This window comes from Rana temporaria, chromosome 9 (assembly GCF_905171775.1).
Source record: "Rana temporaria chromosome 9, aRanTem1.1, whole genome shotgun sequence".
NCBI classification, from domain to species: domain Eukaryota; kingdom Metazoa; phylum Chordata; class Amphibia; order Anura; family Ranidae; genus Rana; species Rana temporaria.
The window spans coordinates 6,150,309-6,178,149 of NC_053497.1; the positions used below are offsets into that span (position 1 = coordinate 6,150,309).

The 27,841-nt window shown below is 46.3% G+C and overlaps 1 protein-coding gene across 2 annotated transcripts in view; it reads left to right on the forward strand.

Annotated features, from left to right (window-relative positions):
• Window positions 1–27,841, forward strand: part of RABGAP1 (RAB GTPase activating protein 1) — a 197,081-nt gene that overhangs the window by 33,393 nt on the left and 135,847 nt on the right. For both annotated transcript variants that reach the window (XM_040322729.1, XM_040322730.1), the window contains exons 6-10: window positions 2,517–2,674; window positions 4,879–4,989; window positions 10,546–10,612; window positions 18,094–18,196; window positions 20,612–20,781. In XM_040322729.1, coding sequence (XP_040178663.1) covers window positions 2,517–2,674; window positions 4,879–4,989; window positions 10,546–10,612; window positions 18,094–18,196; window positions 20,612–20,781 — 609 coding nt within the window. The remainder of the gene's footprint in view (window positions 1–2,516; window positions 2,675–4,878; window positions 4,990–10,545; window positions 10,613–18,093; window positions 18,197–20,611; window positions 20,782–27,841) is intronic.

A 27,841-nucleotide genomic window follows, 5' to 3' on the forward strand; every position in this document is an offset into this window, starting at 1 on the left:
CAGTGTACAAGAATCTGGGCCTTAATGTTTTTGGATTCAAAAAGTCTCATTTGTAACAGCTGGACCCAAACGTAGATTTGTTTTGGTCGCTGTGATCGGCACCACCAGTTTTTCTCTGCTCTAGTTTATGGTCTTTCTCACCCGTCATCTTCTGGGTGGCTCACCTTTAAAAAAAAATACTGTAAAGGTGAACTTACCCTTTAAAGCATATATATTTTTTTAAAAACCGACATGTTATACTTATTTACATTTGCACAGAGCAGCCCGTATCCTCCTCTTCTCGGGTCCCTCTTCTGTGACCCTGGCCCCTCCCTCCCGTCGAGTGCCCCCCACAGCAAGCCGATTGCTATGGGGGCACCCGAGCCGCAGCTCCCTGTGTCAATTCAGACAGGAAGCTGCCGTACGGTCCCACCCCCTCTCTCTCTCTCTCCTGATTGGCTAACTGACTTTGATTGACAGCAGCAGAAGCTAATGGCGTCGCCGCTGTGTGTCAAAAATTTAGGAGGGAGAGTCCTGGGCGGCCGAAGGACTCGTGGAGATCGCTGGATAGAGGGGGGGCTCGGGTAAGTATTAGGGGGTGCTGGGGAGGCTGCTGCACACAGAAGGCTTTTCGTCTTGTTACAGAGAATACACCTTCTGCCTTTACAACCACTTTAAAGGATAAGTTCTGTTGTAAAAAAAATAATAATAAATGCTCATTTTGTGCAGATTTTTTTCCCCCCCCCCTCAAGAGCCTGTAAATCGGGGGTAGGCAATCCTTTAGAGGTTGAGATCAACCCGGGCAATCAGGAGGAAGTCAAAGATACCCTCCCACCTGTAGTCCCCCCCCCCCCCAAAGTAGTGTCCTCTGCTCCCCCCCCTTCGCATCACCCCCCCATATTACTGTCCTCTCCCCCCCCATATCCGTGTTCTCTGCCCCTCCCACTATAGTGTCCTCTGCCTCCCCCCAAAGTAATGTCCTCTGCTCCCCACACTAGTAGTGTCCTCTGCCTGACTCTCTCCCTATAGCAGTGTCCTTTGTCCCCCCTTCACATCACCCCCCCATAGAACTCCCCTCTGTCCCCCCCACTGTAGTGTCCTCTCCCATTCTCATATCTGTGTCCTCTGCCCTTCCACTATGGTGTCCTCTGCCCTTCCACTATGGTGTCCTCTGCCCTTCCACTATGGTGTCCTCTGCCCCCCCCCCCAAAGTAGTGTCCTCTGCCTGACTCTCCCCCTATAGCAGTGTCCTTTGTCCCCCCTTCACATCACCCCCCCCATATCACTGTCCTCTGTCCCCCCAACCCCCCCGCCACTGTAGTGTCCTCTACCATCCCCATATCCGTGTCCTCTGCCCCCCCACTCTGCCTCCCCCCAAAGTAATGTCCTCTGCTCCCCACACTAGTAGTGTCCTCTGCCTGACTCTCCCCCTATAGCAGTGTCCTTTGTCCCCCCTTCACATCACCCCCCCCATATCACTGTCCTCTGTCCCCCCAACCCCCCCCGCCACTGTAGTGTCCTCTACCATCCCCATATCCGTGTTCTCTGCCCTCCCACTATAGTGTCCTCTGCCTGACTCTCCCCCTATAGCAGTGTCCTTTGCCCCCCTTCACATCACCCCCCCCCCATATCACTGTCCTCTGTTCCCTCCCCACTGTAGTGTCCTCTCTGTCCTACCCCCATATCAGTGTCCTCTGCCCCCCACTGTAGAGCCCTCTGCCTGACTCTCCCCCTATAGCAGTGTCCTTTGCCCCCCCTTCACATCACCCCCCCACTGTAGTGTACCCTGCCTGCCTGACTCTCTGCCTTTAGCAGTGTCTTTTGTCCCCCCTTCATATCACCCCCCCCAACTGTGGTGTCCTCTTTCCCTCTATCCCCTTCACATAACCCCTCCCTATAGTGTCTTCTGCCCCCCCACCAGTTTTCTGTGCCCCACCCATATCCTTGTCCACTGCCTCCCCATTGTAGTGTCCTCTCCCCCCATATTAGTGTCCCCCCCCCCCCACTGTAGTGTTCTCTGCCTGACTTTCCCTTTTATAAAAGTCACTTGTCCCCCCTTCACATCACCCCATACCCCCCCCCCCCCCAACTGTAGTGTCCTCTTCCCCTCTGTCCCCTTCACATTACCCCTCCCTGTGATCTGCAATGTCAGGCTCCTGCAGACTCTTCTACCAGCAGACAAATACTGAACTCCAGGAAGGACATTGAACTATGAGAGTGCTCATTGGAGAACTACAAGCCGTCTGCCGCAATGGCTGACCGTACTTGTAGTTTATTCATTTACAGAACTCTGTGAATAAATGATGCGACTGTGTGGGCGGGGTTTAATATGATTTGTGACAGCGGTTGTGGGGAGAAGATCCTCCCACCGTTGTCAGAATGGGGGATCTGGTTGGGGTACAACATGTTACTAAAGGTGAACTTATCCTTTAAATTCTTATCACTGCCTGGAGTTGGGCTTTAGGTCTATTTTAAGTGTATGTCCGGTGTATTTGGAGGTCTAATAAACTGACCACGCTTGTGATGTATCTCTGTAGGTGAGTCGGATATTGTACAGTTTCGCAACGGCTTTTCGGCGCTCTTTGAAGCAGATGCCTCTCGCTACCTCCATCCCCCCCCAAACCCCCGATAGTGACATCTTCACCTTCTCCGTGTCCCTGGAAATCAAGGAGGATGATGGGAAGGGGTATTTCAGGTCTGTACTTTGTCTTATCTATTTCATTTGTTTTTCTATATTGCTGAACAAGACGTTTAACCACTTAAGGACCGAGCCTCTTTCTGAGATTTGGTGTTTAAAAGTTAAAAACTGTCTTTTTTAGGTGTCAAATTTTGTCGCCATTCCACGAGCGGGGGCGCAAATTTTGAAGCGTGACATGTTTGGTATCAATTTACTCGGCGTGACATTATCTTTCACAATATAAATAAAAATTGGGCTAACTTTACTTTGTTCTTATTTATTTATTTTAACCACTCAAGGACCGCCTAACGCCGATATACGTCGGCAGAGCCGCACGGCTAGGCATAAGCACATACAGGTACGTCGCCTTTAAGATCCCAGTCGTGGGTCGCGCGCTCGCGACCCGGTCCTGAGCTCCGTCACCGCGCCTGCGGCACCCGCGGACCCGATCGCCGCCAGTGTCTCGCGATCGGGTCACAGAGCTGAAGAACAGGGAGAGGTAAGTGTAAATAAACCTTTCCCCGTTCCTCCTAGTGAGAGTGTCACTGATCGTCTGTTCCCTGTCATAGGGAACGACGATCGGTGACGTCACACGCCAAGCCACGCCCCCCTACAGTAAGAATCGCTCCCTTAGGGCACACTTAACCCCTTTAGCACCCCCTACAGGTTAACCCCTTCACCGCCAGTGTCATTTTTACAGTAATCGGTGCATTTTTATAGCACTGATCGCTGTATAAACGACAATGGTCCCAAAATAGTGTCAAAAGTGTCCGATGTGTCCGCCATAATGTCGCAGTGACGATAAAAATCGATGATCGCCGCCATTACTAGTTAAAAAAAAATATTAATAAAAATGCCATAAAACTATCCCCTATTTTGTAGACGCTATAACTTTTGCGCAAACCAATCGATAAACGCTTACCAAAAACAAGTAGAAGAATACGTATCGGCCTAAACTATCCCCCAAATATTTTTATATATATTTGGGGGATATTTATTATAGCAAAAAGTAAAAAACATTGAATTTTTTTCAAAATTGTCGCTCTATTTTTGTTTATAGCGCAAAAAATAAAAACCACAGAGGTGATCAAATACCACCAAAAGAAATCTGTTTGTGGGGAAAAAGGAAACCAATTTTGTTTCAAAGCCACGCCGCACGACCGCGCAATTGTCAGTTGAAGCGACGAGTGCCGAATCGCAAAAAGGGGCCTGGTCCTTTAGCAACAAAATGGTCCGGGCCTTAATTATTACACAGACATAAACAAAGTCATACATAGTCATTTTATCAAACGGATTACAAAACATCTGATTTTAACTTGTAACCACCAAGGCCCAGATTCACAGAGAGCACGGCGCACATTACGCCGCCGTAGGGCAAATACTGTACGCTACGCCAACGTAGCGCGGGGAGGCAAGCATTGCATTCAGCAAGCCAGTGCTCCCAACGCTGCGCCAGCATGGCGTGGGTTTCGAAGTCGCACGCCGGCGTAGGTTGAAGTGGGCGTGACCCCATGCAAATGATGGGCCGAGCGCCAGACAGGTACGTATCACGAACTGCGCATGCGCCGTGACGTGGACGCATACACAGCACCCCCATGCGCCTGCTCACAACCACGCCGGCACAACTGCCAAAGCTACGCCGGATCACTGCGTACGCTGTGAACATAACGTACGCCCAGCCAGACACACGTCCAACGCACAATACGCCGGCTTGTGTTCCCTGGTGCAGACCTGAGCATGTCTGCTGCCGGGTTGCACCTCCTTTATGGGGAATAACTTTACACCGGACGTACAACTTACGCGCATCTCGCGTAGCATACGCATGTTCGTGAATCAGCGTATTTCCCTCACTTGCATGTTTGAATGGCTAATCAATGGGAGCGGCACCATGCGCCCAGCCTAAATGTGCGCCCACCCTACGCCGGCGTGTGCAAGCTACGTCGGTGGGGTGTAGCCTGTTTTTAGGCACATATTAGTTTGTGGGTCTGGCGCACACATACGCCGGCGCACATTTGCACTTACGTCGGCGTAAGTGCTTTGTGAATCTGGGCCCAAGTTTAAAAAGAATAGGCCCGGTCCTTGAGTGGTTAGTGTAGCATTTTTTTTTGTTCATGTGGATTTTAGCATTGCGATGTTGTCCGTCTGTTAAATAATCATAGAATTTATTTGTCTTTATTTTTTTTCCACTGCATTTATTTATTTATTCATTTATTTTTCCTTAGTGCTGTTTCTAAAGACAAGGACAAGCAGTGCTTCAGGCTGCGTCAGGGCGTGGACAAGAAGATTGTTATTTACGTCCAGCAAACTTCCAACAAAGAGCTCACCATTGAGAGGTAACTTTCACTATAGAAGAAGTAGTGCTCGTCATTATAACAACACGCTGTTCCCATGACTCTAGCCTAGTTTGATTCTACTGTATTTATTTGTTTACTACTTGCCGCCCACCTATAGTAGTTTATACAGCGGTGCATTCCCCACTGAATCACATACCTTGTGCGTCGCCAGTGAATTCTGGGTTTGCGGGCACACGCCCCCCCTTGCTCACCCTCTCGCTGTGATTGGATGCAACAAGATTTTGTCGGCAGGTCCTGGCCAATGATTCATGGCTGAAACCTGCTTAATCGGTTGCAACCATTCACAGCACAGAGCCCTGTGTGTTTACAAACACGCAGGGCTCTGTACACTGTTCAGCCAGACAGAAAAGTTAAGTCCGCACACCCTACACACATTGTTAGGCACACAGTCATCCTCTTGATCGCCCCCTAGATGTTAAAGTGATACTATAGTTTTATTTTTATTTTTTTGTCATACCTCCACTGTGCAGTTCGTTTTGCACAGAGTGGCCCCCGAACGCCGTCTTCTGGGGTCCCCCGGCGGCCCTTCCCTGCATCGGATAACCCATCGGATTACTTTGCGGCAGCCGCACTCCCGTCTCTAGCATTCGGCGTCCATAGCTGCTAGTGGTGCAACGGATCACAGTTGATCGCGGCTCCGGAGCCGAGGCCATAACATTAGGAAAGGCCGCGGCTTCGGCCTAGCTCTGGAGCCGCGGCCATCTTGGTACACCCGGCGGCGGCCCTTCTCTCTGTTTACACCCACAGAGGAGGAGGAGCCAGCACTCGTGGGACACACCGCTGGGAGTACTACCTGGGGGGGGGTCTGTCTGCACTACCTGGGGGGGGGGTTTGTCTGCCTGTTACTACCTGGGGGGGGGAGGGGGGGTGTCTGCCTGTTACTACCTGGGGGGGTGTCTGCCTGTTATTACCTGGGGGGGGGGGGGTCGGTACTACCTGGGGGGGGTGTCTGCACCGAGGGGGTTCTTTACTGAGGGGGGACTATAGTTGGTGGGAGGGGGGGGGGGTGACACCAATCCTAGTGACGCCAGTGGGGGGGGGGTGTGGATATTAAAGTGGGGGAGAATTTTTTTTTTTTTTGCCGATCCGAAAAGTGATCCGATCCGTGAGTTTTTTGATCTGTTGCACCCCTAATAGCCGCCGAATGCAGGACTCGGCTCTGGCCCGCGGCATTGGATTGACAGCAGCGGGAGCCAATGGCTGCGCTGCTATCAATCTATCCAATCAACAGCCGAAAACCCCCGGGCAAAGAGACAGCGCGTCCGCGGCGTGGGACCTTTAGGTGACTGCCAGAGGTTTTTTTCACCTTAATACATAGGATGCATTAAGGTGAAAAACACAGGGGGGTTTACAAGCCCTTTAACACCTTCCCAGCAAGTCTCATTAGTACAGTGACAGTGCAGGGGATAGGGAACCTCGGCCCTCCAGCTGTGGTGGAACTACAAGTCCCATGAGACATTGCAAGACCCCGACAATCACAGGCATGACTCCTAGAGGCAGAGGCATGATGGGATTTGTGGTTTCACTACATCTGAAGGGCCGAGGTTGCCTGCCCCTGGTGTATAGTGTTATCACTGATCACTGTATTGGTGTCACTAGCGACTTTAGTGTCAGTGTCTCTCCCAGATTGTGTCCGGTAGTGCCAGATTGTCCGCCACCCTATCACAGTCGTACTGTAAGCCGCTGATCACCGCCAGTAGTAGAATAACGCATGTAGCTGGGTAAATTTAAATATAGATTGCCAAAAGGACACCGGCCATTACATGCACATGAACTTTAATGGTATCCCAGTCTTAGTCCGTAGGGTTCAATATTGAGTTGGCCCCGCCCTTTGCAGCTATAACAGCTTCACCTCTTCTGGGAAGGCCGTCCACAAGGTTTAGGAGGGTGCCTATGGGAATGTTTGACCATTCTTCCAGAAGCGCATTTGTGAACTCTTAAGGCGTCGGCATGCCAAGACATTTTGGACACTTTCAAGATCCCAACTTTGTGGGAACGGTTGGGCTGAAGTCAGGACAGTCAAGTTCCTCCACCCCCAAACTCGCTCATCCATGTCTTTATGGTTTGTGCTCTGGTGCGCAGTCATGTTGGAACAGGAAGGGGCCGTCCCTAAACTGTTCCCACAAAGTTGGGAGCATGAAATTGTCCAAAATGTCTTGGTATGCTGACGCCTTCACCCCTTCCCGTCGAGCGTACGCACATATGCGGCCTCGGCTGTCGGGGGTTATACCAGGATGATGCCCACAGCTGCAGGCATCATGCCGTTATCATTTTTTAGAGCCGGCAATTGGCTTTCCAGGGATAACAACCGATGCGGCTAAAAGCCAGAGGAGTGGGAGGGGACATCCCCCCCTTCTCGCCGCCTCCGCCCCGCACTTACCGTGCCTCCCGTCCCACCGGGAGACCCGATTCGCCACCTCCAGTGCCTAGCCGCGAACGGCTTCGATCCAGTCTCTTCAATGTATACACGGAAGCAACGTCACTTCCGGGTTACTCGGCTGCCAATGGCGCCGGTTTAAAAAAAAAATGACACCGTTTTCAGAATCGCCGTTTTAGACCCCCGATCCCTCCATAAAGAGGACCTGTCACCACCTATTACTGTCACAAGGGATGTTTACATTCCTTGTAACAGCAATAAAGGTGATCAATTTTTTTTTTTTTAAAACACAATTTTATATTATAAAAATAAATAAAATAAGTAAGAATTTTTTTTAAAGCGCCCCGTCCCCGCGAGCTCACGCAGCAAAGAAAACGCATATGGAAGTCGCGCCCGCATATGTAAACGGTGTTCAAATAACACATGCAAGGTATCGCCGCCATCGTCAGAGCGAGAGCAATAATTCTAGCACTAGACCTCCTCTGTAACTCTAACCTGGTAACCGTAAAAAAAAAGAAAGCGTTGCCTATGAGATTTTTAGGTACCGTAGTTTGTCGCCATTCCACGAGTGCGCGCAATTATAAAGCGTGACATGTCTGGTATCTATTTACTCGGCGTAACATCATCTTTCACATTATACAAAACAATTGGGCCAACTTTACTTTTTTCATTTGTTTTTAATTCATGAAAGTGTCTTTTTCCCAAAAAGTTGCGTTTTAAAACACCGCTGCACAAATACCGTGTGACATAAAATATTGCAACAATCGCCATTTTATTCTCTGCTAAAATATATATATAAAGGCCCAGATTCACAGACATCGACGCATATTTATGCCGCCGTAGCGTATCTACGCCGACGCAGCGCAGAGAGGCAAGCACTGACATCACAAAGCACTTCCTCCCAAAACTGCGCTGGGTTTCTCAGGCGTTAGTCGGCGTAAGTGGAAGTGGGCGTGAGCCATGCTAATGAGGCGTGACCCCGTGCAAATGATGGGCCGAGCACCAGACAGATACGTATTGCCAACTGCGCATGCACCGTCCCGTGGGTGTATCTCGGTGCGCATACTCACAATCACGTCAGAACCACTGCCTACGATACGCCGGATCACTGCCTACGGCGTGAACGTAACCTACGCCCAGCCCTATTCACGTACAACGTAAACTACGTAAAATACGTCGGCTTGTGTTCCCTGGTGCAGCCCTTTGCATGGATGCTGCTGACTTACACCTCCTTTATGGGGCATAACTTTACACTGTACGTACAACTTACGCGCACTGCGTCGGGCGCAAGTACAATCGCGAATCAGCGTATCTCCCTCATTTGCATATTTGAATAGAAAATCAATAGGAGCGCCACATGCATCCAGCGTAAATATGCGCCCACGCTACGCCGGCATAGGCAAGTTACATTGGTGGAATGAAGCCTATTTTCAGGGTATCTTAGTTTCTGAGTCGGGCGCACAGATACGACGGCGCATATGTGCACTTATGCGGCGTATCTCGAGATGCGTTGGCGCAAGTGGTTTGTGAATCCGAGACAATGATGTTTGGTGGTTCTAAGTAATTTTCCAGCAAAAAATACGGATTTTATCTTGTAAACACCAAATGTCAGAAATAGGCTTAGTCATGAAAGGGTTAAGAGTTCCCTTCACTGGAACTAAGGGGCCCAACCCCTGAAAAAACAACCCCCACACCATAATCCGCCCCTCCACCAAATGATTTGGACCAGTGCACAAAGCAAGGTCCATAAAGTCATGACTGAGCGAGTTTGGGGTGGAGGAGCTTGACTGACCTGCACAGTATCCTGAACCCAATTCATCCCAAAGGTGTTATATCGAGCTGAGGTCAGGCAAGTTCCCCAAACTTGCTCATCCAGGTCTTTATGACCTTGCTTTGTACTAGGGTTGTCCCGATACCACTTTTTTACGACCGAGTACAAGTACCAATACTTTTTTTCAAGTACTCGCCGATACGATACTTTTTTTTTGTATGTCACGTGGCAGTGTTTATATATATATATATATATATATATATATATATATATATATATATATATATATATATATATATATATATATATATATATATATATATATATATATATATATATATATATATATATATATATATATATATTTTTTATAATTTTTACAATGCTTTATTTTTTTCCCTTTTATTTAGGGGGAGAGGGGGTGGATGGTGTATTTTTTTTTTAATTAGAATTTTTATTCTTTTTTACAATAATTTTTTTATTTATTGAAATATTTTTTTTTTTTTTTTCTAATCAGCCCTGTTGGGGGGCTTTTGTAAGATATCGGGGGTCTTAACAGACCTCTGATATCTCCCCGTTGAGACAGAGAAATAGACAGAGGATAGAGGATTCCCCAGTCCCTGCCTCAGCTGCACTGAAAATGAATGGAGAGAAGACAGCGGCTCCTCTCCATTCATAAACTGAAACATCGTAATCACAGGAGGTTACAATGTTTCAGTTATATGATTGGATAGAGTCAGTGATCACTGACTCTGTTCATACAGAAAATGAAGGAGGAGGACATGGAGAGGGACAGCAGAACTTAGGGATACACAGAGGAAAACTGGAGGGGGACAGCAGCAGGAAGGATGGAGGGGGACACAGAGGGGGGCTGGAGGAGGATGCGGGGACAGTCAGTGGTGATCGTGTGTGGGAGAGTTACAAGCACAGATTACCGCTTTACAGATTTCACTAAAGCAGCTGAAAGCCGTGGGGGTAAAAGCTTGTAACTCCCCCACACCGATCACCACTGACTGTCCAGGTATCGGGTGAAGCATCGGGAGCATTTGCCCGAGTACAAGTACTTAGGCAAATGCTCGGTATCGGGACAACCCTACTTTGTGCACTGGTGCACAGTCATGTTGGAACGGGAAGGGGCCGTCCCCAAACTCCTCCCACAAAGTTTAGAGCGTCCTAATAAATAAGACAGTTTGATAATCCCGGTGACCACACTTGCAACTTCTAGAACAGAAATCAGATCCAAGTGTGTATTGCGAATATTTGTTCAAACCAAATGACACATTATTAGTCTTCAAATTATAATTATTATTTTTATCAAATTTTTGTTGGACGACATAATTCCCCGTTTTTCACCGTTTGTAATCCTTGTGATTTGATTGTTTTTCAGGTGTTTTGGGCTTCTTCTCAGTCCAGGCCGAGACGTGCGCAACAGTGACATGCATCTCTTAGAACTGGTAAGAAGAAACGGATACTTACAGTGCTTCGAAATTTTCCACGCTTTGTCATACAAGAACGATCTATAATTTCATGTACAGAGCCTTGAAAAAGTATTCATACCCCTCTATATACAGTGCCTTGAAAAAGTATTCATACCCCTCTATATACAGTGCCTTGAAAAAGTATTCATACCCCTTGAAATTCCTCAGATTCTCTCATGTTACAACCAAGAAACATAAATGTATTTTATTGGGATTTTATGTGAGAGACACAAAGTGTCACATAATTGTGAAGTGGAAGGAAAATGATACAAATAAATATATGAAAAGTGTGGGGGGAGGGGCATTTGTATAGCGCCCCCCGGAAGTCAATACTTTGTAGAACCCCCCTTTCTCTACAAGTCTTTTTGGGGGTGTCTCTACCAGCTTTGCCCATCTAGAGAGGGACATTTCTCCCCATTCTTCTTCTTTGTAAAATATCTCAAGCTCTGTCAGATTGGATGGAGAGCGTCTGTGATCAGCAATTTTCAAGTCTCGCCACAGATTCTCAATGGGATTTAGGTCTGGACTGTGACTGGGCCATTCTAACACATGGATAGGCTTTGATCTAAACCATTCCATTGTAGATCTGGCTGTACTTTAGGGTCGTTGTCCTGCTGGAAGGTGACCCCCCCCCCCCCCCCCGGTCTCAAGTCTTTTGCAGACTCTAACAGGTTTTCTTCTAAGATTGTCCTGTATTTGTCTCCATCCAGCTTCCCTGTCCCTGCTGAAGAAAAGCATCCCCACCACATGATGCTGCCACCACCATGTTTCACGGTGGGGATGGTGTGTTCAGGGTGAAGTGTAGTGTTAGTTTTCCCCCCACACATAGCGTTTTGCTTTTAGGCCACAAAGTTGAATTTTGGTGTCATGTGACCAGAGCACCTTCTTCCACATGTTTGCTGTGTCCCCTCCCCCACATGTTTGCTGTGTCCCCTCCCCCACATGTTTGCTGTGTCCCCTCCCCCACATGTTTGCTGTGTCCCCTCCCCACATGGCTTCTCACAAACTGCAAACAGGACTTCTTATGTCTTTCTCTCTCCAATGTCTTTCTTCTTGTCACTCTTCCATAAAGGGCAGATTTGTGGAGAGACCACTAATAGTTGTCCTGTGGACAGATTCTCCCCCCTGAGCTGTGGATCTCTGCAGCTCCTCCAGAGTTACCATGGGCCTCTTGGCTGCTTCTCTGATGAAGGCTCTCCTTGCCTGGCCCGGTCAGTTTAGGTGGACGGCCATGTCTTGGTAGGTTTGCGGTTGTGCCATACTCTTTCCATTTTCCGATGATGGATTGAACAGAAGCTCCGTGAGATCTTCAAAGCTTGGGAGATTTTTTTTATAACCTAACCCTGCTTTATACTTCTCCACAACTTCATCCATGACCTGTCTGGTGGGTTCCTCGGCCTTCATGATGCTGTTTGTTCACTGAGGTTCTCTAACAAAGCTCCGAGGACTTCACAGAACAGCTGTATTTATACTGAGATTAAATGACACACAGGCAGACTCTATTTACTAAATTAGGTGGCTTCTGAAGGCATCTGGTTCCTCTGGATTGCAGTTAGGGGTATCATGTAAATGGGGCGCCATACAAATGTCCCCTCCCCCACACGTTTCACATATTTATTTGTATCATTTATCATTTTCCTTCCACTTCACAATTATGTGACACTTTGTGTTGGTCTATCACATAAAATCCCAATAAAATACATTTGCGTTTTTGGTTGTAACATGAGAAAATGTGGGGAATTTCAAGGGGTATGAATACTTTTTCAAAGCTTTGTGTTTGGCACATCTACGTGGCCAGGATACGATCTGCATGGAGTCTGTATGTTCTTCCTGAGCTTCCAGTTTCCCACCCTCATCACACATCATTGACATGCTGGAAGGTTAAAGTAGACTTGGAGTCTGGAGAGCGCACTCACCAAATGCTGTGAATGCCTGGGAGTGGTGACATCACCCATAGGCTTCCATGTCCCAACCGGTCCCTCCTCTCCCCTGCAGCTGCTGCTGGCTGATACATGATAGCCGGAGCACTTGACCAGAGTGGGCTGAAAATAGGTAAAAAAAACACCCTGCAAGACAAAGGCATAATGAGCTAGTATGCATAGGATACTAGCTCATTATGAATTAACCGCTCACTGTATATATACGTCATTTTTTTTAAAGATGGATATCTTGGTAACGGCAGCAGCAGCTGTCACAACCGTGATATCAATCTTTCCTGTGAGCTGTCCTTTAAACGATAAAGGTGGTCTCCGCGGCTGATTTCGCCGCGAGATCACCGCTATCGGCGGCGGAAGAGGGGCCTCCCCGCCGCCCTCCTGCGCCCTCCACCGCTTACCGGAGCCGTCTGCATCGGCGGAGGCGATCGTGTCCTCTCTCCTGCTCGGCTGGGATACGAGTGAGAGCAAGATGGCCCCCACCCGTCTCCATAGCATAGCAGAGATGTGAGGTCTATTTGACCCCCAGATTTCATATATAAGAGGACCTGTCATGCTTTTTTCTATTACAAGGGATGTTTACATTCCTTGTAATAGGAATAAAAGTGACCCATTTTTTTTTTGTGTAAAAATGATTCAAATAAATACAAATAAATAAGAAAAAAAAATGTTTTAAAGCGCCCCGTCCCGACGAGCTCGCGCGCAGAAGCAAACGCATACGTGAGCAGCGCCCGCATACGAAAACGGTGTTTAAACCACACATGTGAGGTATCGCCTCGATCGGTAGAGCGAGAGCAATAATTCTAGCCCTAGACCTCCTCTGTAACTCAAAGGGTTTGCAACCTGTAGAATTTTTTAAACGTCTCCTATGGAGATTTTTAAGGGTAAAAGTTTGACGCCATTCCACGAGCGGGCGCAATTTTGAAACGTGACATGTTGTGTATCAATTTACTCGGCGTAACATTATCTTTCACAATATATATAAAAAATTGGGCTAACTTTACTGTTGTCTTATTTTTTTTTAATTCAAAAAAGTGAAATTTTTCCAAAAAAACTGCGCTTGTAAGACCGCTGCGCAAATACGGTGTGACAAAAAGTATTGCAATGACCGCCATTTTATTCTCTAGGGTGTTAGAAAATAAATATATAATGTTTGGGGGTTTTAAAGAGGAGTTCCACCCAAATTTGGAACTTCCTCTTAACCCACTCCTCTCCCCCTTACATGCCACATTTGGCATGTAATTTTTTTGGGGGGGGAGTGGGGGCTTCAGCACGAGTGGGACTTCCTGTCCCACTTCCTCCTTCTTGTAGGCGACTAAGCTTAATCGCCTTCAGGAAGTGGCTGCTGTAGGCGATCGCCTAGGACACGTCACAGGTCCTAGGCGATCTCCTGGCCAATTACACGGCGCTCGCGCATGCGCAGTGGGTGCCCGGCCGTGAAGCCGAAAGCTGTCACGGCCGGGTGCCCACACTGAAGATGAAGACGCCGGCTGGGGAGGGGGGGAGAGGAGCGGAGCCCCGGCCGGCGCGTCGCTGGAGCGCTGGAGCAGGTAAGTGCCTGTTTATTAAAAGCCAGCAGCTACACTTTTTGTTGCTGCTGACTTTTAATAAACATAAAAATGGCTGGAACTCCCCTTTAAGTAATTTTCTAGCAAAATAAACAGTTTTAATCTGGTAAGAACCAAGTCTGAAAAACAGGCAAGGTCCTTATGTAATTAATTACCTGAGATCGAATCCACCTCAGTGGTTTTCGTTGCCCTCCTCCATCGCCGTCATCTCTCCCGGATATCGCAGCTCCGGCGCTGTGACTGGCCGGAGCTGCGATGACACCACCACTAATAGGACTATCGCCGTTAGAAACGGCACGCTCAGTGCACCGTTGACATCGGTGCAGTCTTTTGCAAATATCTCCTAAACTGTGTAGGTTTAGGAGATAGTCAGGACGCCCACTAACACACAGCTCCTTTCTCTATCTGCAAAGTAGAGAGTGTCCTGACTTGCCTGCTCGCCCCTTCCCCCCTCAAGAGGCTTTCTCCACACCAGGGAGAAAGCCTTGCATTACTGTGTGGAGTTACAGACAGAAGAACAGGAAGTGAGGATTTCTCAGAAGAAATAAGGACATTTAAAATCAAAATGGAAGGATGAGGTAAGTGAAGGAGGACTGCACTAAGGTAAAGGAAAAAAATGTCCTTTACAACCCCTTTAAGGGTTAATTTTAGGGGTTAGGGTAATGGTTATTTTTATTTATTTATGTTGTATGTATTTATTTATTTATTTAAATTATTTAATTATTGCATTTGAGCAGGAAAACGCTCAGAAACACACAACAAACTGCGTTAAAACACTAAAAGCCGATTGACTCAACCATTTCCATGCATTTCTATTAGGGTTGTCCCGATACCGATACCAGTATCGGTATCGGGACCGATACCGAGTATTTGCGGGAGTACTCGTACTCCCGCAAATACCCCCGATACTGAAATAGAATACTTGTTCCCCCCGCCGCAAACCCGGTGCCGCAAACCGCAAAGCCGCCGCCGTTAATCAGCGTGCGGGGAACATTACAGCTTTCGTTAAAATAGCTGTATCCCCGCCACGTATAGACACTCCCCCTTGCGCGGGATTGGACGGATGATCTGTCCAATCCCGTGCAAGGGGGAGTGTCTACACGCGGCGGGGATACAGCTATTCAAACGAAAGCTGTAATGTTCCCCGCATGCTGATTAACGGCGGCACGTGCGGCATCATCCAGGTATGTGGGACATGGCTGCAATATGTGGGGGACATGGCTGCATTATGTGGGGGACATGGCTGCATTATGTGGGGGACATGGCTGCATTATGTGGGGGACATGGCTGCAATATGTGGGGGACATGGCTGGAATATGTGGGGGACATGGCTGCATTATGTGGGGGACATGGCTGCATTATGTGGGGGACATGGCTGGAATATGTGGGGGACATGGCTGCATTATGTGGGGGACATGGCTGCATTATGTGGGGGACATGGCTGCATTATGTGGGGGACATGGCTGCAATATGTGGGGGACATGGCTGCAATATGTGGGGGACATGGCTGGAATATGTGGGGGACATGGCTGGAATATGTGGGGGACATGGCTGCATTATGTGGGGGACATGGCTGGAATATGTGGGGGACATGGCTGCATTATGTGGGGGACATGGCTGTAATATGTGGGGGACATGGCTGTAATATGTGGGGGACATGGCTGTAATATGTGGGGGACATGGCTGTAATATGTGGGGGACATGGCTGCATTATGTGGGGGACATGGCTGGAATATGTGGGGGACATGGCTGGAATATGTGGGGGACATGGCTGCATTATGTGGCGGACATGGCTGGAATATGTGGGGGACATGGCTGGAATATGTGGGGGACATGGCTGGAATATGTGGGGGACATGGCTGGAATATGTGGGACATGGCTGGAATATGTGGGGGACATGGCTGGAATATGTGGGGGACATGGCTGGAATATGTGGGACATGGCTGGAATATGTGGGGGACATGGCTGGAATATGTGGGGGACATGGCTGGAATATGTGGGGGACATGGCTGGAATATGTGGGGGACATGGCTGGAATATGTGGGGGACATGGCTGGAATATGTGGGGGACATGGCTGGAATATGTGGGGGACATGGCTGGAATATGTGGGGGACATGGCTGGAATATGTGGGGGACATGGCTGGAATATGTGGGGGACATGGCTGGAATATGTGGGACATGGCTGGAATATGTGGGGGACATGGCTGCATTATGTGGGGGACATGGCTGGAATATGTGGGGGACATGGCTGGAATATGTGGGACATGGCTGGAATATGTGGGGGACATGGCTGGAATATGTGGGGGACATGGCTGGAATATGTGGGGGACATGGCTGGAATATGTGGGGGACACATTTAAAAAAAGTATCGGTATTCGGTATCGGCGAGTACATAAAAAAAGTATCGGTACTTGTTTGTATGAAACAAAAACAAAAGAAAGCTTACAAATCTGCATAACTTTCCATTAATGGAAGGGGGAGGGTAAAGGCAGGCCTGACGGTGTGTCAGAGGTGGCTGCCTGAACCCATAAGACACAGCTGCCTTTCTTATGTCATGGGGGGGGGGGGGAGTAGCTGGCACTGGCAGCCCAAAACCCAAGTAATGGCAGCAGAGAAGCGGATCGCAGCAGGACGACGCCGAGTCCACGGAGTTGGGTAAGTATCTAAATTAGGCAGAGCCCAGCATGAAGTAAGCAGGGATTGAAAACGGGAAATGGGGCGGGGAGGAGAGTGATTTTCCACCTTTTACCCCTTTAAGAACAAGAAGGCCACACTGTAAGGATCTCTCTTTTTTATGTGGGGGACATGGCTGGAATATGTGGGGGACATGGCTGCATTATGTGGGGGACATGGCTGCATTATGTGGGGGACATGGCTGGAATATGTGGGGGACATGGCTGCATTATGAGGGGGACATGGCTGCATTATGTGGGGGACATGGCTGGAATATGTGGGGGACATGGCTGCATTATGTGGGGGACATGGCTGCATTATGTGGGGGACATGGCTGTAATATGTGGGGGACATGGCTGCATTATGTGGGGAACATGGCTGTAATATGTGGGGGACATGGCTGTAATATGTGGGGGACATGGCTGGAATATGTGGGGGACATGGCTGCATTATGTGGGGGACATGGCTGCATTATGTGGGGGACATGGCTGGAATATGTGGGGGACATGGCTGCATTATGTGGGGGACATGGCTGGAATATGTGGGGGACATGGCTGGAATATGTGGGGGACATGGCTGGAATATGTGGGGGACATGGCTGGAATATGTGGGGGACATGGCTGGAATATGTGGGGGACATGGCTGTAATATGTGGGGGACATGGCTGTAATATGTGGGGGACATGGCTGTAATATGTGGGGGACATGGCTGGAATATGTGGGGGACATGGCTGGAATATGTGGGGGACACATTTAAAAAAAGTATCGGTACTTGTTTGTATGAAACAAAAACAAAAGAAAGCTTACCAATCTGCATAACTTTCCATTAATGGAAGGGGGAGGGTAAAGGCAGGCCTGGCGGTGTGTCAGAGGTGGCTTTCCTGAACCCATAAGACACAGCTGCCTTTCTTATGTCATGGGGGGGGGGGAGTAGCTGGCGCTGGCAGCCCAGAACCCAAGTAATGGCAGCAGAGAAGCGGATCGCAGCAGGACGACGCCGAGTCCACGGAGTTGGGTGAGTATCTAAATTAAGTTGAGCCCAGCATCAAGTAAGCAGGGATTAAATACAGGAAATGGGGAGGGGAGTGATTTTCCACCTTTTACCCCTTTAAGAACAAGATGGCCACACTGTAAGGATCTCTTTTTTTTTTTTTTTTTTTTTTTGTGGCGCCCCGCGTGGGGTTTTAATTTGCTAACTTTTGCTGAAGTTTTTGAAAGTTGTTTAAAAAAGTTTGTAAGCGAAAATATTCCGGTCATTTAAAGGATGATCTTAATTCTTTAGGAATCCATGGGGAAAAGCTCCGATGGGAAGTCTTATATAATCACAGGGAGTTGGAACACCAAATCCCCACATTTCCAGGCGGTCAATGAAGAAACTCCAAAAGGTATCTTTCTTGTTGTTACTCAACGCATAATGATGCTGCCTTTTTTTTTATCAAAGAGGATTGTGTACTGCCATATAAAAGAGTACTTCAAGAACGTAAACATTTTCACTATCCTTAACCCCTTCCCGGGGTAAAGGGATAAACAAATGTTAATGCCTAAGCACCATTTTGCAACTTTGACATGTGTTAGTAAAACCGTACATATCATCACAACTACTTTGTTCATACCACAGTTTTTTCAGGACAATTTGGGCTTTTATTTGATGGCAAATGGTAACGGATATCGCCTGATTTTTTTTTTATTTTTTTATTATTATTATCAAAGGAAAACGTCCCTAAAATAAAATAATAATTTAATAATAAAATGAAATAAAATAAAATAAAAACAATATATATTTTTTTAAATGTAGCTATATCTTTCTTGTTTTTTATTTTATTTTCAGAAAAAATTGGGCTTTTATTTGATGGCAAATGGTAACGGATATCGCCTGATCTTTTGTTTTTATTATCAAAGGAAAACTTCCCTAAAATAAAATAATAATTTAATAATAAAATGTAATAAAAACTATATATATATTTTTAAATGTAGCTATATTTTTCTTTTTTTTTTTTTTTTTTTTTTTCAGGAAAAATTGGGCTTTTATTTGCTGGTAAATAGTTGTGGATATCTCCTGATTTTTATTTATTTTTTTATCAAAGGAAAATTAGCCAAAAATAGTAAAAAAAATAAAGGAAAAACATATTTTATTTTTAATTTAGCTGTATATTTTTTTTGTTTTTATATAGTGGAACCTTGAATTACGAGCATAATCCATTCAATTAGACTGCTTTTTTTTTTTTTTTATCAAAGAGGATTGTGTACTGCCATATAAAAGAGTACTTCAAGAACTTAAACATTTTCACTATCTTTAATCCCTTCCCGGGGTAAAGGGATAAACAAATGTTAATGCCTAAGCACCATTTTGCAACTTTGACATGTGTTAGTAAAACCGTACATATCATCACAACTACTTTGTTCTACCACATTTTTTTTCAGGACAATTTGGGTTTTTATTTGATGGCAAATGGTAACGGAGATATCTCCTGATTTTTTTTTTTTTATTATCAAAGGAAAACTTCCCTAAAATAAAATAATAATTTAATAATAAAATGAAAGTAAATAAAAACAGTATATATTTTTTTAAATGTAGCTATATTTTTCTTGTTTTTTATTTTATTTTTCAGAAAAAATTGGGCTTTTATTTGATGGCAAATGGTAACGGATATCGCCTGATCTTTATTTATTTTTTTATCAAAGGAAAATTAGCCAAAAATAGTAAAAAAAATAAAAAAAGGAAAAACATATTTTATTTTTAATTTAGCTGTATATTTGTTTTTCTTTTATTATCAAAGGAAAACTTCCCTAAAATAAAATATTAATTTAATAATAAAATAAAATATAATAACAATATTGATTTTTTAAATGTAGCTATATTTTTCTTGTTTTTTATTTTTCAGGAAAAATTGGGCTTTTATTTGCTGGTAAATAGTTGTGGATATCTCCTGATTTTTATTTATTTTTTATCAAAGGAAAATTAGCCAAAAATAGTAAAAAAAATAAAGGAAAAACATATTTTATTTTTAATTTAGCTGTATATATATATTTTTTTTTATATAGTGGAACCTTGAATTACGAGCATAATCCGTTCAATTAGACTGCTTTTTTTTTTTTTTTCATCAAAGAGGATTGTGTACTGCCATATAATAGAGTACTTCAAGAACTTAAATATTTTCACTATCCTTAACCCCTTCCCGGGGTAAAGGGATAAACAAATGTTAATGCCCATTTTGCAACTTTGACATGTGTTAGTAAAACCGTACATATCATCACAACTACTTTGTTCATACCACATTTTTTTTTCAGGACAATTTGGGCTTTTATTTAATGGCAAATGGTTATGGATATCGCCTGATTTATTTTTTTATTTTTTATTATTATCAAAGGAAAACTTCCCTAAAATAAAATAATAATTTAATAATAAAATAAAATAAAAACAATATATATTTTTTTAAATGTAGCTTTATTTTTCCTTGTTTTTTTATTTTATTTTTCAGGAAAAATTGGGCTTTTATTTGCTGGTAAATAGTTGTGGATATCTCCTGATTTTTTTTTTATCAAAGGAAAATGAGCCAAAAATAGTAATAAAAAAAAGGAAAAACATATTTTATTTTTAATTTAGCTGTGTATATATATATATTTTTATAGTGGAACCTTGAATTTGCCTTCGATTCAATCGACCTTCTATCCACAGAGCCAATCCTATCCAAAACTGTGTCCTGTGTTGCAATTTTATTCTTTTTTTTTTTTTTTTTTCAATCATTCTCTTCATCTTCTGTTATATTTAGCCATTTTTTTTTTTTTATTTGTCTTCATAGATAAAGTTCTTTTCATGACCACTGCAGTGGATCTGGTTATCACGGAAGTCCAGGAGCCGGTGCGATTCCTAATAGAGACCAAAGTGCGAGTCTGCGCTGCCAGCGAACGCCTGTACTGGCCCTTCAGCAAAAGGAGTTCTACAGAAAACTTCTTCCTCAAACTTAAACAGGTGAATGTTCCGGAAAGTAACATTTTCAGTGAATAGATTTTTTATGACTGTAATGCTGCTTGTTTTAGCCGCCTCCCGCCCGCCGTATTGTCAAATGACGGGCAGGCGGCGGGGTCTCTCGTTATGGGATGACGTCTTATGACGCTGTCCCGCTCTCGCCGCGCTTCCACGGCAATCGGTGGTGCGCTCTGTTCCTAGGACACGGTGCGTCACCGATCTCGGTAAAGAGCCTCTTTACCCATGTGATCAGCTGTGTCCAATCAACAAAGGAAATGCCGGTTATTGGCTCTCTTTGCCTCACGATGACAGCATGTGAGGAGAGCCAATCAGCAGCATTTCCTCACATGGGAGATCTGCACAGATAATCGGTGCACTGATCATTAGTGCAGCCCCATCAGTGCTGCCTATCCATGCCCATCAGTGCCACCTATCAGTGCTGCATATTAGTGCCTTCTCATCAGTGCCCTTTAGTGCAGTCTCAACAGTCTCATTCAGTGCCGTCTCATTCACGACCCTAAAGTACAGCCAGAGCTACAGTGGAATGGTTTAGATCAGTGGTCTCCAAACTATGGCCCGGGGGCCGAATGCGGCCCTTTGTTTGTTTTTATCTGACCCTTGGGGCAATATTTTTTTCACTGACACCAATGAAGGGGCACAGTTCCTCAAAAAGACACCAACAATGAGGCCCAATAATACCAATGATGGGGGACCATTCCTTCCAATGACACCAACAATGAGGCCCAATAATACCAATGATGGGGGACCATTCCTTCCAATGACACCAACAATGAGGCCCAATAATACCAATGATGGGGGACCATTCCTTCCAATGACACCAACAATGAGGCGCAATAATACCAATGATGGGGGACCATTCCTTCCAATGACACCAACAATGAGGCCCAATAATACCAATGATGGGGGACCATTCCTTCCAACAACACCAACAATGAGGCCCAATAATACCAATGATGGGGGACCATCCCTTCCAACGACACCAATGATGGGGGACCATTCCTGACAACAACACCAACAATGAGGCCCAATAATACCAATTATGGGGGACCATTCCTTCCAATGACACCAACAATGAGGCCCAATAATACCAATGATGGGGGACCATCCCTTCCAACGACACCAATGATGGGGGACCATTCCTTCCAATGACACCAACAATGAGGCCCAATAATACCAATGATGGGGGACCATTCCTTCCAATGACACCAACAATGAGGCGCAATAATACCAATGATGGGGGACCATTCTTTCCAATGACACCAACAATGAGGCCCAATAATACCAATGATGGGGGACCATTCCTTCCAACAACACCAACAATGAGGCCCAATAATACCAATGATGGGGGACCATTCCTTCCAATGACACCAACAATGAGGCCCAATAATACCAATGATGGGGGACCATCCCTTCCAACGACACCAACAATGAGGCCCAATAATACCAATGATGGGGGACCATTCCTTCCAATGACACCAACAATGAGGCCCAATAATACCAATGATGGGGGACCATTCCTTCCAATGACACCAACAATGAGGCCCAATAATACCAATGATGGGGGACCATCCCTTCCAATGACACCAACAATGAGGCCCAATAATACCAATGATGGGGGACCATTCCTTCCAATGACCCCAACAATGAGGCCCAATAATACCAATGATGGGGGACCATCCCTTCCAATGACACCAACAATGAGGCCCAATAATACCAATGATGGGGGACCATTCCTTCCAATGACACCAACAATGAGGCCCAATAATACCAATGATGGGGGACCATTCCTTCCAATGACACCAACAAGGAGGCCCAATAATACCAATGATGGGGGACCATTCCTAACAATGACACCAACAATGAGGCCCAATAATACCAATGATGGGGGACCATCCCTTCCAATAACACCAACAGTGAGGCCCAATAATACCAATGATGGGGGACCATTCCTAACAACGACACCAACAATGAGGCCCAATAATACCAATGATGGGGGACCATCCCTTCCAATAACACCAACAGTGAGGCCCAATAATACCAATGATGGGGGACCATTCCTAACAACGACACCAACAATGAGGCCCGATGATACCAATGATGGGGGACCATTTCTTCCAATGACACCAATGATGGGACACAGTTCCTCCCAATGATACAAAAGATCAGGCACTATTCCTCCCACTGACACCAACAATGGGGCACTATTGCTCTCACTGACACCAAAAATGGGGCATTGTTTACTCCAACTGATGCTGGGAAAATTTCTACTCGTGATGTCCACAGTCTGGCCCCCCTAAATTCTGAAGGACAATAAACTGGCCCTTTGTTTAGAAAGTTTGGAGACCTCTGGTTTAGATCAAAGCCTATTCATGTGTTAGAATGGCCCAGTCACAGTCCAGACCTAAATCCCATTGAGAATCTGTGGCAAGACTTGAAAATTGCTGATCACAGACGCTCTCCATCCAATCTGACAGAGCTTGAGATATTTTACAAAGAAGAAGAATGGGCAGAAATGTCCCTCTCTAGATGTGCAAAGCTGGTAGAGACACCCCCAAAAAGACTTGTAGAGAAAGGGGGTTCTACAAAGTATTGACTCCGGGGGGCGCCATACAAATGCCCCTCCCCCCCACACTTTTCATATATTTTTCTCTTCCGTTCATGGACGGACACAGCATCCTTTGACAGTAGGGTTATATCCGCTTCCTTTAGGAGAGTTTAACTCTCCTAAAGGAAGCGGATATAACCCTACTGTCAAAGGATGCTGTGTCCGTCCATGAACTCAGAGAAATGGATTTTACGGTGAGTACAAAAATCATATTATTTATCATTTTCCTTCCACTTCACAATGATGTGACACTTTGTGTTGTGTCTCTCACATAAAATCCCAATAAAATACATTTACGTTTTTGGTTGTGACATGACAATTTCAAGGGGTATGAATACTTTCTCAAGGCACTGTAGCATTCTGCAGCAGCAAATAGACTGAAGCAGGCCGGCGGCGCGTGCACTGAAGGCATCCTAATGTGCAGTTCATGTTACCAAGGTCACAGCAGAGCGGCTCGTGGCGCTCCAGTTTTCTGCGATCCGTCGGATTCTGCATTGTCTTCATTTTATCAGCTTGGGAACAGCTTCATTAGAACTCTCCTTAATCACCTTTCAATGATTCGCTTCCAGCTTCATTCATTCCGCTGCCTTATTTTTGTTCTTTTTGTGGCAGAACACTCATCACGGTGTACGTTTTTGAAGTTCATCTTTATTAATTTATATCAGGTCTTTACCGCGATTCCAAGCCCCCCCCCGCCCCCCGCTTGGCCGACCTTTCCATTAGACTCCAGCGGCTCGCTGCACATTGCTGCTGTTTAATTAATCTGCTTGTATTTTCACAGCAGCCCACCTGCTGTGTCCGCCCTGCGTAGGGCGATGCGAGGAATGGAAGTCGCAGTTAATCTATACGGGGGTTTAAATGCATGAATTCTGCTGGGGATGACCTTTTTGCCGGTTCCTTTTTATGCTTTATAGCAATTAACTATTTATAGAAGAATTCTTATTATTTTGGTTACGTTATTTAGTTACCGATGGGACAGACTATATGTAGTACTTTGTCCCACCTTCCTAGGTACCCTGAAACACCATGGCACCCCTCTAGCAAGGCCAAGAGGGGTGCCATGGAACACAAGCTGATATGTCAGACAGGACACTTCCCTTCATTGGGGCATGAGCAAGAAGGGTGCCCTGAAATACGAGCTGCAATGTCAGACAGGAGCCACCCTCCTTCATTGGTGCAAGGCCATGGGGCGTCCTGAAACACTAGCTGCAATGCCAGACAGGACCCCCCCCCCCCCTTCATTGGGGCATGACCAAGAGGGGTACCCTGAAATACGAGCTGCAATGTTAGACCGGACACCCCCACCCCCCTTTACTGGTGCATGGCCAAGAGGGGTTCCCTGAAACAGGAGCCGCCATGTCAGATTGGTCATCCCACCCCTTTACTGGTGCATGGCCAAGAAGGGGTGCTCTGAAACATTGACTGCAATGTCAGACAGGACCCCCCACCCCCCCTCATTGAGGCATGACCAAGAGGCGTGCCCTGAAACACTAGCTGCAATGTCAGACAGGACCCCCCCTCATTGGGGCATGACCAAGAGGTGTGCCCTGAAAGACTAGCTGCAATGTCAGACAGGACACCCCATCCCCCTTCATTGGTGCATGGACATGAGGGGTGCCCTAAAACATGAGCTGATATGTCAAACAGGACACCCCACCTCCCTTTATTGGGGCATGACCAACAGTGGTACCCTGAAACGCAAGCTGATATGTCATACAGGACACCCCACCTCCCTTTATTGGTGCATGGTTAAGAGGGGTGTCCTGAAACACGAGCTGCAATGTCAGAAAGGACCCCTCAAACCCTTCATTGGGGCATGACCAAGAGGGGCGCCCTAAAACACTAGCTGCAATGTCAGACCGGACCCCCCCAAATCCTTCATTGGGGCATGACCAAGAGGGGTGCCATGGAACACGGGCTGCAATGCCAGACAAGACACACCCACCCCCCTTTATTGGGGCATGACCAACAGGGGTACCCTGAAACGCAAGCTGATATGTCAGACAGGACACCCCCAAACCCCTTCATTGGGGCATGACCAAGAGGGGTGCCCTGAAACACTAGCTGCAATGTCAGACAGGACCCCCCAAACCCTTCATTGGGGCATGACCTAGAGGGGTGCCATGGAACACGAGCTGCAATGTCATATAGGACGCCCCACCCCCCTTTATTGGGGCATGACCAACAGTGGTACCCTGAAACGCAAGCTGATATGTCAGACGGGACACCCCACCCCCCTTCATTGGGGCATGACCAAGAGGGGTGCCCTGAAACGCAAGCTGATATGTCAGACGGGACACCCCACCCCCCTTCATTGGGGCATGACCAAGAGGGGCGCCCTAAAACACTAGCTGCAATGTCAGACCGGACCCCCCCAAATCCTTCATTGGGGCATGACCAAGAGGGGTGCCATGGAACACGGGCTGCAATGCCAGACAAGACACACCCACCCCCCTTTATTGGGGCATGACCAACAGGGGTACCCTGAAACGCAAGCTGATATGTCAGACAGGACACCCCCAAACCCCTTCATTGGGGCATGACCAAGAGGGGTGCCCTGAAACACTAGCTGCAATGTCAGACAGGACCCCCCAAACCCTTCATTGGGGCATGACCTAGAGGGGTGCCATGGAACACGAGCTGCAATGTCATATAGGACGCCCCACCCCCCTTTATTGGGGCATGACCAACAGTGGTACCCTGAAACGCAAGCTGATATGTCAGACGGGACACCCCACCCCCCTTCATTGGGGCATGACCAAGAGGGGTGCCCTGAAACGCAAGCTGATATGTCAGACGGGACACCCCACCCCCCTTCATTGGGGCATGACCAAGAGGGGTGCCCTGAAACGCAAGCTGATATGTCAGACGGGACACCCCACCCCCCTTTATTGGGGCATGACCAAGAGGGGTGCCCTTAAACATGAGCTGCAATGTCAGACAGGACCCCCCCCCCCCTTCATTGGGGCATGACCAAGAGGGGTGCCATTGAATACAATCTGCCATGTCAAACAGGACCCCTATAGCAGAAAGTAAAAACAACATTTCAAAATGTACGTGTTTATAATGCAAAAAATTGAAAAACCCAGCGGTGATCATTAACCACTTCAGTCCCGGAAGATTTTACCCCCTTCCTGACCAGAGGACTTTTTACAATTCGGCACTGCGCCGCTGTAACTGACAATTGCGCAGTCGTGCGACTTTGTACCCCAAACAAAATTGGCGTCCTTTTTCCCCCACAATCAGAGCTTTCTTTTGGTGGTATTTGATCACCTCTGCGGTTTTTATTTTGTGCGCTATAAACAAAAATAGAGCGACAATCTTTCTTCTACATATTTTTGGTAAAAAGAAATCACAGGAATTATTTATTGATTGGTTGGAACAAAAGTTCATAGCGTCTACAAAATAGGGGATAGATTTGGCATTTTTATTATTATTATTTTTTTTTACTAGCAATGGCGGCGATCTGCGATTTCATTTTTTTTTTTTTTTTTACGGGACTGTGACATTATGGCGGACACATCGCACACTTTTTGACACATTTTTGAGACCATTGACAATTTTACAGCGATCGGTGCTAAAAAAAAATAAACTGATTACTGTAAAAATGTCACTGGCAGGGAAGGGGTTAACACTAGCGGGGCGATCAAGGGGTTGTGTAGGGAACCTGTGTTCTAACTGAAGGGTGGGATTGGACTGACGAGGGGGAAATGACAGATCGGTATTCATACTTTTTATCAACAGACGATCGGTCAATTCTCCCCCTGAAAGAACCGGGATCTGTGTGTTCACAAATTTGCCTGGGCAGGAAGGGGGGTAAAAGTGCCGGTATTGAAGGGGGGGTTCAAAAGCTTCAACAAAGTTTGCTGTTCATGTTGTTCCTGCAAGCGGAAGCCCGCGTGTGACAAGCCTTACTTCTAACCCAGGGTTTGACAAATTTGCTTGGAATCTAGGAGCCAGCTAAAAAAGTTAGGAGCCAGAAAACGCGCCCTGTCCCGACGAGCTTGCTCGCAGAAGCGAACACATACGTGAGCAGCGCCCGCATATATAAACGGTGTTCAAACCACACATGTGAGGTATCGCCACGATTGGTAGAGCGAGAGCAATAATTCTAGCCCTAGACCTCCTCTGTAACTCAAAACATGCAACCTGTAGATTTTTTTAAACGTCGCCTATGAAGATTTTAAAGGGTAAAAGTTTGTCGGCATTCCACGAGCGGACGCAATTTTGAAGCGTGACATGTTGGGTATCAATTTACTCGGCGTAACATTATCTTTCATAATGTTAAAAAAAATGGGATAACTTTACTGTTGTCTTATTTTTTTATTAAAAAAAGTGTAATTTTTTCCCAATAAAAGTGCGCTTGTAAGACCGCTGCGCAAATACGGCGTGACAGAAAGTATTGCAACGATCGCCATTTTATTCTCTAGGGTGTTA